Source organism: Chaetura pelagica, unplaced genomic scaffold (genome assembly GCF_000747805.2).
Source record: "Chaetura pelagica isolate M959 unplaced genomic scaffold, ChaPel_1.0 scaffold204, whole genome shotgun sequence".
NCBI classification, from domain to species: domain Eukaryota; kingdom Metazoa; phylum Chordata; class Aves; order Apodiformes; family Apodidae; genus Chaetura; species Chaetura pelagica.
Window position 1 is genome coordinate 587,180 of NW_009952876.1, and position 10,034 is coordinate 597,213.

The 10,034-nt window shown below is 39.9% G+C and overlaps 1 protein-coding gene across 1 annotated transcript in view; it reads left to right on the forward strand.

Moving 5' to 3' along the window:
- HINT1 (histidine triad nucleotide binding protein 1) overlaps nt 1-3,186 on the forward strand; it is a 6,343-nt gene extending 3,157 nt beyond the window's left edge. The window contains exons 2-4 of the mRNA XM_009995271.1: nt 3-50; nt 2,159-2,263; nt 3,022-3,186. Coding sequence (XP_009993573.1) covers nt 3-50; nt 2,159-2,263; nt 3,022-3,186 — 318 coding nt within the window. The remainder of the gene's footprint in view (nt 1-2; nt 51-2,158; nt 2,264-3,021) is intronic.
- Nucleotides 3,187-10,034: the final 6,848 nt, after the last annotated feature.

Below are 10,034 nucleotides of genomic sequence, written 5' to 3' on the forward strand. Positions count from 1 at the left end.
AGAGAAGCTTGGAGCTGGCCGTGCTGCGGCTGCGGCAGGGAGCGAACGCGGTGAGGCGGGCCCGGGGGTGGCTCGGAGCCAAGGGAAAGGGGCGGTTTGTGGAACTAAACCTGTTACTCCGAGCTGTAAACTAAACCAGTATCCACCCCCTTTTAAAAATAGAAGTACTGAACGTTAACGGGAGCTTTTGATTTTTGAAGTAAAACATCTGCAGTGTCGAGTACAGGTGCTTGATTTGTGTGCCTGTAAAAAATGGTGCAGGGCTTGGAACAGTGTTTTCTTAATAGATACAGAAATGCTGCAGCTGCCATTTGCTCTCAAGGTCATTGGAAATTTTCAGTGCTTTATGAAAATCACGTGTATCTGCCTGCCGTGTGTTTATGTGAGAGTGTGCATCCTTTCTGTACCAGGATAAAAGCTGCAGGACATTTTTCCTCAGTTCTGTTTGCTACAGCAGTGTCACCTGGGCACTCTGCCATTTTCAGAATCAGGCCATTGACTTTGATTAGTGACCTGGGAGTATATAATCTACCCTTACTAGCATTAATGCAGAATTTTTTTGAAAGAGAAATTACTTGCAGTATCTCTTTTGATTCTTACCTTAAACTACTCACAAAGGTAGAACTGCTTTTAGAGTTTAGTTGGCTATAGTGGATTATTTTAAATTAGTTTTGTTGACTCTGGAAAGATCTTTTTAGAGGTGGCTGAAAATGTTACAAGGAGGAATGTAAGCAAGCCTTTTAATTATTAATTGACAAGCAGAGAGAAGAAGATATTAAAAAGTACAGAGTCTCTGTGGAATTAAGACTTATCACAGCTGTTCTAGCTTAATCTAAACTTGCTGAAATGAAGACTGGTTTACCATAGACTTCCTGTGATTCTGCTTTTGTTTGATCCTACTTCTGCTCTCTGCCGCAGAGAAAAATTAATTGCTTCATGTTTTCTGCTCATAAAAGTCTTTGCCTCAGTTTGGATGTTTGCGTTCAGCCTCTGTGTGCACCGTTTGCCTGTACCTAAGGGTATTTTGTAACTCTAATGTAACTTTGCAAAGGAAACAACCCTTGCTGTTGGCAAAAGCCAGCTCCTTTCAGTTGAGTTAAAAAGCAGTATACTAGTACAGAAAATTCACTTTATTGTTTCACAAATAACTGAAGTAATCTAGGAAATACATATTCTGAAGAATGTAAGGTGTGTTTTTCTAGCTATGCACTTATAAATAAGTATGCACTCTTTGTGGCAAGGCCACCAGATGTTTTGCTATTAAATGTGAAGGGTAAGTCCCCTTTGACTAGCAGTGGCAGAGTGTATGCTCAGTGTGGGTGTCTGCAGATTGTGGTGGTTAAAGTAGCAAGTCGTGTTTCCATGGTTGGTCACTTGCACAAAGAGGCATACCTTCCTTTTCTCCTCCTCTGCTTTCTCTCCTATTTCATCTATTGGTAGTTTGAGATTTGATGTAGTTATGTGCTGCCTGCAGTTTCTGATTGACAGGAATTTTGGTACTTGCATAAAATTATTTGGGAGGCAGCTACTTACAGATAGGTTGTTCAGACTTCAAAAGTAATATATTCCCCCCGATTTGAGAATGTATAAAGTAGAGCCAGCCCTAATTAATTATTTTGAAATAATCTTCTATTGAAATATTTGTTGCTATTGAGAATAGAAATGTAATGTGGCCTCAGTCACATAACTTCACGTTCTTGAAATCGCCTTGCTATCTTTGACCAAGGCAAATCCAGACATAACCAGAAGACGATTAGCACCTGTTTGTCATTTGTTTTATTAAGCAGGGTGTTAGTAAATAATTGAAATAAGCGTAAGTGTACTTTTATAGGTGCGTATGCTATCAGCACTGTCAGTCGTCATGCATATTTAAAAATAATAAATGCTGAACCTAATTGTATATTAACGCACGGAGAAGATTATAGCTTTTAAATAATACCTAGCACAGAATATTTTTTTTTCACACCAGCAGGTCTTGGGAAGTTGGTGTTGTGTGTTTAGAAATTAGAGGACTTTGAATAATATATCACTCAAGAAAAATAGACATTTTTGTTTGTGTTTGGAATATCTGATAAGCTGCTTAAATATGTATTGATTTACCTAAACACTTGGCTTTCTCTGAAGTAAGTAACATTTTAACTGTGTTCCCTTCCTCCAGTGCCTTGCATTCCACGATATTTCACCGCAAGCTCCAACCCATTTCCTAGTGATCCCCAAGAAGCCGATTGTCAGGTTATCTGAAGCAGAAGATTCTGATGAATCTGTAAGTACTTTAGAAGCTTTCTGTACACCATGCTCTATAATTTACCAAGTCCTGCCCCTATTGACTTGACATTTCAAAGAGGGAAAGTCAGTTTCCAATACTATATTCCTTCTTTTCTAGCTTAGAATGGGAATGATGTTGAGGTTTTCCAGTAACAGTAGTGATATAAAGTCAAATATATGAATTGGGTATGAATTTGGAGTGCAAAATGCGTTATTACTTTGGAATGCAGTCTTGATGTCTACTTTCATTGTTTACAGGCAGTGTTACTTATTCTAATATGGGCTCAAGATTTTTGGCAGGCCAGAAATGAAGAAAGGGAAAGGTCAGCTGGGAGGTGCTGAATATTTTATTTGTAACTATACATGACAAGTTCAAAGATCTTTCTTTACATAACAAGATAGAGCTTCTTTTGCACTAGAATTTTTTTGTTGCCTGAAAGAGTAACTGGGCCTTTAACTAGGAGATTAATGTAGCTTCTCTGACACTTTTGTAGTCTGTTACTATCTAGCTTGAAAAAAAATCTTTAGCTCTTTTTTCCCCTCTGTATTATGTGTAGTCAGCCTTTATATAAAATGTCAGTTGCAAGCAGACAACTTGAAGAGCTGTGGCTGAAATCTCTGAGAATTAGCTTAGTGGCTTATCTGAATGGTTCACTGCTCTCATGCCTCCCCTCCCTGCTCTTTCCCCTTTTTGTGTGTTTTCTGTGTGCTTGTTTCTTTTTTTTTCTTGTTTCTTTTTTTTTTTATCTCCTCCAGCTTCTTGGACATTTAATGATTGTTGGCAAGAAATGTGCTGCTAACCTGGGCCTGACCAATGGATTCCGGATGGTTGTGAATGAAGGGCCAGAGGGTGGGCAGTCTGTCTATCACGTGCATCTCCATGTTCTGGGTGGTCGTCAGTTGGGTTGGCCTCCTGGCTGAGATTATTACACTACAAAAGCTAATTGCATACATACAAATTACCACCAAATAGATTTAATATGTTGCCCATCAATGTAGCCACTGATAATGTGCTGGATTTTTTTGAATTGTGTGTCTAAAGGTAATAAATGCTCTGAACAACATTCACATAATAAAGATTTAGCATGTGAGAATCATATCTGTCTGGTATGCCTTATTGATGGAAGCAGTTTCTTAGAAGTACGTTCTCTGGAGTTTAGGTATGTAGTGTGTTTCAGTCTGCTGTTAACCGTCTTCTGTAGACAGTGATTTGCTGATGCATTTGAAGCCAGAGGTGCAACTGCTTGGCAGTTTTGGGAATAAAACTGAAGTTTTTTGAATGCTGTATGTAAATATGCTTAAAGCCAGTGTAGGCTGCTGTTAAAGCTTCCTTTAAAAGTATTATGTGAAATTCTGCATGTGCCATGCAAGGCCTGTGTCAGCACAGTGCAATTTGTTGGAAACCTGCAGCTCCTGTTGGGAGTCCTCTGTCAATGGCTGTCTTACAGAGCCCCTTCTTTCGGATGAGAAAGGGTAAAACAATAGTTGGAATGGCAGCTGTGACACTTCCAGAGCACACTGGTATTTATGCTGTGACTTTGATGGAATTCAGGATCTAAATGAAAATACTGAACTCTTAGGCCTTATAAGATGCTCAAGCAATTTCATCTTGGTATATAAACAGCATGATGTAGTATGTATACATCTTAGATGCTAGATTTTATTGGGTGAATTTTGTCCTTCAGTGAATAGTAATTTTTCTATGTTGCAACACTGTCATTTGAATCTCCAAGCAATGAATTTAGAATTACAATGAAGTTAGCATTGCAGATGTGTCTGATAGTGTAAATATAAATCAGCTGTTCTTTCTGTTAAAACTGAGAAGTCACATCTTACCAGTTTTTATGTTAGAAGATACTTGGAAGTGTTTAGTCAGATACCTTAAGAAAAACTAGTGTATTTGTGAGCACCACTTCTCCAGAGTAGAATTTTAACACCAGAGGAGGTAAAGATGCAATTTCTATTCAGATAAAAGCTTGCTAAGTTGGTAAAGGCATTTGAATTCATTAAACTTGAAAGTATTCTGTAAGTACATCTGAAGGTTCTGAACTTTTGGAGTTTTTACCTAACACACAACTTCATCTGGAAAATCAGCTAGCACTTTTCAAGGTGTCTGGTCTATGCATGAGTTAGAAATAAAAAAAAGTGGTAGTCTGACAGCTGTTCTCTTTGATGTCCTACACACAAGTGAAGAAGAAAACCACCCAATCCCCCATAATTACAGCATCCCACAGCAGACAGCTGAATTGCAAGAAGGAAGTATCTGGGCAGATATGTATAGTGAGGCTACAGTAAAGGTTTGTAGCTGGGAAGCTTACCTTTGGAAGAGGTTCATGAAAAGCACTTAAAAGGCACTGAGATTAACTGTCATCACCCAAATGTGGGAAAGGGCATGTGATATGTGTACTACTTTCACTTTTCTAATTTCTGTTCTGTGTGTATGCTTTATCCCAACGTTGGCATTGGTGAATTAGAGCATGACTGGTCAAGTTTATTGCATCAGTGCTGAACCCTGTATGAAAGTAACATAAAGCTTGTGTTGCTTTGCTTGGAATCTCACTTACAGAGGTATGTGTTTCAGGAAGGTAAGAAGACCTGAAGTGAGGGCAGAGCCATGGAATTGTAAGGGTAGCCACCAGGTGAGTTCCTATCCAGTTTAGTTGTGCTTCAGTTTCAGATGACTGTAATCCACAGTACCTTGAAAACCAAGGAATGAGTCTCACATGATGAGAAGAGCTGAGCTTAAGACACCTGTTAGACAATTTTGAGCCCAGTAATGGAAAAACATATTTGAAGGAAAACCTTTTCCCTAATTTGTGGCTGTGAAGATCACCGAACCTTCAGGAGATGGGAGAACTGTATTAGTTGCCCTCTTAAAAGTATCTCTCACTTTGTTGCTAAAATGTAGATTTCAGCCTCCCTGCCATCAATTTCCTTCTTCTTAAGTTGCAGTTTGTTACTTCTATGACTAGGTAATCTGCTCAGGTACCGCTGCACTGTCCAATAATTTCTAAGGCTGGTTACAAACTTAGATAGGTTAATTGCAGCACAGAGGCACAGCAAACCTCATCTTTCATACATACAAAACCAAACCACAGGAAGAGAGATGGACATGGGAAAGTAGGTTTAGCCTTTCACTCCACATGGCTGATGGGCCTGAGACACTTGTTGGTCACGAGACTCACAAGATGTCTTGTTCTCTTCTATTTCTCCAATTGTTTGTACTTAGATGGTAAAAGCCCGTAAGCAGCAGAAGGACTTCACTTTAATTTTCATTGTCAGAAGGTGGAAATTCTTTGCCTGAGTAGACAGAAGCTGATGACAATTATTATGTCTCTGCAAACTTCCTAAGGTATCTGGAAGGTGTTTCTGCTTTTCAGAGGTAAGGATGGAGTGGGGAATGTTAGGAAGCAATTGGGGGAATTTTGAAGAATCTAGATATGGCTTATAAATGCAGGGAAACTGGATTATTTATCTTAAGTTTTGGTGGTCTCTGGTGGAATTTGTCTTATCTTGCAGATACTGTCACTGTTAATTGCTTCAAATCAGTGATAATAAAAGGCTATTAAGCAATAATCCAGTAAAAAAGAACCTTGGCGTGGAAAATTACTGGTAGAGAAAGCTTATGGATCATGTACCCATTTTATTCTATTTTTAAGGATTTAAAAAAACAGTTATCAAGAGGTATTTATACTTCAGTATTTCAGTTTGGATTGGAATTGTTCTTTCAAAGCTAATTTGGCTGTGTTTCAGTTTGTAGTTTTGAAGCAGTCTCAGGCTGTGTGGATTGGATTCTTGAATGAAATGGAGGATGCATGCCAGGACAGACCAAATACACTCCGGCCACAGAAACGCATTTGGTCTGCGTGTCCAAACTAGAGCTTGACAAAAGAACAAAAAGTAAAATGCTGAAATGTATGTGGTGTTGGAGTTAAGACTTTCACATTAGCCGTACAGATTAACTCTTCCTGATCCACACTGCTTGCTAGTGCAGTATTTCTAGTAAAGGTGGCATCTGTAGGGATGGCAGTAAAGATACGAGAAAGAAGCGGAGCTGACACAGAAAGCATGACAGATCATGCACTGAGGAAATGAACTTGGACTTTATGAGAAAATCACACAGAGCGGGCAAGCTTGGCCTGAAAAGACTTAGTGGTAAACAGGACAGTTAGGTAATTCATAGAGTGAACTGATAATATAAAGGGGTGTGTCTCAGCTTAAAGAGCAGCACAGACTACCTGAGCATTCAAGAGAACGAAATACTGCATCAAGATGATTATTTTTGTCCAGCTTGAAAAATCACTTTCTTTCACTAAGAAGAGCATGGTTATGTTCAAACCCTCTGTGTGTTTAGGTTTTGTTTGTATCTGCTGCATGTTTCTTAAAACTAGGCAGGAAGGAATGAATTCAGGAATGAATGACAGGGATGTATTTGAAAGAGCCATGAAAGAATTTGATGGGTCTATGCTAGCTCCATCTGGGGATGGATGAGGAGCTGACTGAAAGCTTATGTCAGGCTTATAGGGAAGACAGGGCAGGTGATATCATAGTAGGAGTCTGCTACAGGCCACCTGACTAGGAAGACAGAACAGATGAGGCCCTCTATAGACAGATAGGAGCAGCTTTGTGTTCACAGGGCCTGATCCTCATGGGGAATTTCAACCATCCTGACGTATGCTGGAGGGACAACACAGGAAGGCACCAGCAATCCAAGAATTTCTGGAGTGTATTGATGACATTTTCCTTCTTTATGTGGTTGAGGAACCAATGAGAAAAGGTGGTATGCTGGACTTTGTTTTCACCAACAAGGATGGGCACATGGACAATGTGAAGCTTAAGGGCAGCCTTGCTTAAGGGCAGTGTCCATGAAATGGTGGAATTCAGGATCCTTAGGGCAACCAGGATGGTATGAAGCAAGCTCACTACCTTGGCCTTCAGGAGAGCAGACTTTGGCCTCTTCAGGGATCTGTTTGGTAGAGTATCATGGGATAAAGCCCTGGAGGGGAGAGATGCCCAAAAAAGCTGGTCCATATGCAAGAATCACATCCTCCAAGACCAGGAGCAATATGTCCTAACAAAGAGGAAGGCAGACAGGAATTCCATCAGGCCTGCATGGATGAACAAGGAACTCCTGGACACATTCAGGTCTAAAAAGAAAGTCTGCAGAGGGTGAAACAAGGACAGGTGGCCTGGGAGAAATACAGATAAATGATCCAAGCACTCAGGGATCAGGTTAGGAAAGATAAAACTCTGATAGAAGGCAGTAACAAAAGCTTCTACAGGTATGTCGGTGATAAAAGGAAGACTACGGAAAATGTGGGCCCTCCCCAGAAAGAAGCAGGAGACTGGGATATGGAGAAGGCTGAGGTACTCAATTACTTCTTTTGCCTCACTCTTCACTGTCAAAGGCTCTGGCCACATCATCCAAGTTGCAGAGGGCAAAGGAGATCTTCCCAGTATAGGAGAGTAGGTCTCAGATCATCTAAAGAACCTGAAGGTGCACAAGTCAAGGCGGCCTAATGATATCCATGCACAGCTCCAGAGGGAACTGGTGGATGAAGTTGCAAAGCTGCTTTCCATCGTATTTGAAAAGTTGTGGCAGTCTGCTGAAGTTGCCACTGACTGGAGACAGGGAAACAACCTCCATTTTGAAAAAAGGAAAACAAGAGGACCCAGGGAACTACAAGCCAGTCAGTCTCACCTATGTGCCCAGCAAGATCATGGAGCAGATCCTCCTGAAGGCTCTGATAAGGCACCTTGAAAATGTGGAGGTTATTGGTGTTTCTTTACTGTGAGGGTAGTGAGACACTAGAACAGATTGCCCAGGTACGTTGTGGATGCCCCATCCCTGGAAGTATTCGCAGCCAGGTGGGATGGAGCTTTGAGCAACCTGTTCTAGTGGAAGGTGTCCCTGGCCATGGCAGGGCAGATGGATTAGATGATGTTTAAAGTCCCTTCCAACCCAAACCTTTCTATCAATCTGTGACTCTATAGTTACGTTCAGGAAAAAGTGGAAACAAAGGTGTAGACATGATGTAAATATACTTGCTGATATAGTGAACTGTGTTGCAAAGATACACAGAGTTAATTTGGTTAGTTGGTATTTTGATGTAATGGAACAGGAATAATTTATTTATTTTTTTCCATCACCTTTCTTTTGAACTTCTAATTCAGCAGGCCAGTTAGTTTAGTTGAATTAGGGAACTGAGAAATGGCAGTATTTGGTGGGAGCAGGTGTTAGAAACTTTCTTCACTGTACCTGTGGCAGCTCCCTGGCTAATTTAGACACTTGTGGCCAGCCATTAGAATTCTTCCTGTTTTCTTGTCCCAAATCATGTTATTGCAGGCTAGTATATTTTTCTAACTCACTGTGATCAGTTAGAATTTTCATGCAATTCCTATTTTTAAAAAGCACTGGTAGATCAAAATTACTTTTAATGAGTCTCTCACAAGGAAGTATTTTCTTAGTGTTTTATCTTGAGCAGCTAAAACTTAGGAAATGAACTGCATCTGATATGTTTCAAAGGTAATGTTGTGACAAAACTATGTAAAAAAAAAAAAATCACAAGTCTAATAGTTATGTAGTGTAACGAAAAGGAAGAAGGTGTATTTCAAGACACATATGTATGTTATTGAAGCATTTTTCAAATGCTCTTAACAAATGTTTACTTTTGAAACTTAAACTGGTTTCAGTGGGAACCACATTCTGCCCTCTCTAGGCACTTCTGAAAATTTCTTATATCTCCTGTCTGGCCACACCAGGGCATATTAGAAAGTAAAATTCTTGTGGTAGTGAAAAATATATGGTTATCAGATGGTCATCCTGTATGGTGTGCTGTAATGGAAATGTGTGCTTTGATGAGCATGTAAAATAAAAAATGCCACACACAGTGTATACAGTAAAATGTCCTTGTCTCTTTGTTATAATTGAGCATGCTGTCTTTTCCATGAAAGAATCATCCCTTAAAATGACAGATAAAATACCAGAGAAAATTTTCCTTAATGTACTTCCTAGCCAGACCACTTGAGATCAGTGTAAGAGTACTGTTAAATTCAGCTCTGGAGGGTGGAACACTGGAAGAGGTTGTCAGAGGTATTGTGGGTGTCCGAACCATGGAAGTGTTCAAGGCCAGGTTGGAAGGGGCTTTAAGTGACCTGGTCTAATGGAAACTGTCCTTACCCATGGCAAGGAGGTTGGAACAATATGATCTTTAAGGTCCCTTCCAAGCCAAACCATTCTATGATGACAGGATTTTATGTTTGGTACAGAGGTTGATTCAACCTCTCCCTATTATGACCACACTTACAGGAACTAATATTAGACTCAGCTTTCCAGCTCCAGGATGATTGTAGTTGATAAGCACAGGAATGCTTTCCAAGAGAAAAAAGGATAGGGGTGGAAAGAGGAGGATAGAAACAAATAGGCTCTAACTTAGCTTGTCCAGATAGTGGGTAAGGTAAGAGGGTGGGAAAGCTGTTGGGAATATTGGCTTGGGAGCATGGTATGAGAAAACTGGGATAGTAAAGTTTGTTGCCTGACTGACAAATATTTTTTTTTTATTCTCAAGTCATGGTCCATCAAATTTTGCAATACATGAAATCAGTGTAAACTTTGTTTTCCCCATGATTACATTTGGAATTCCAGCTTCATTTAGCATTAAAATTTTGTGGTGAATGAGTAGTTACAAAGGAAGTATACAGGCAGAAGAAATATCTGTGATAAGCCAGAAAACAGAGTTCCTCGAGAGTCAAGTTATAGAAAATAAAAG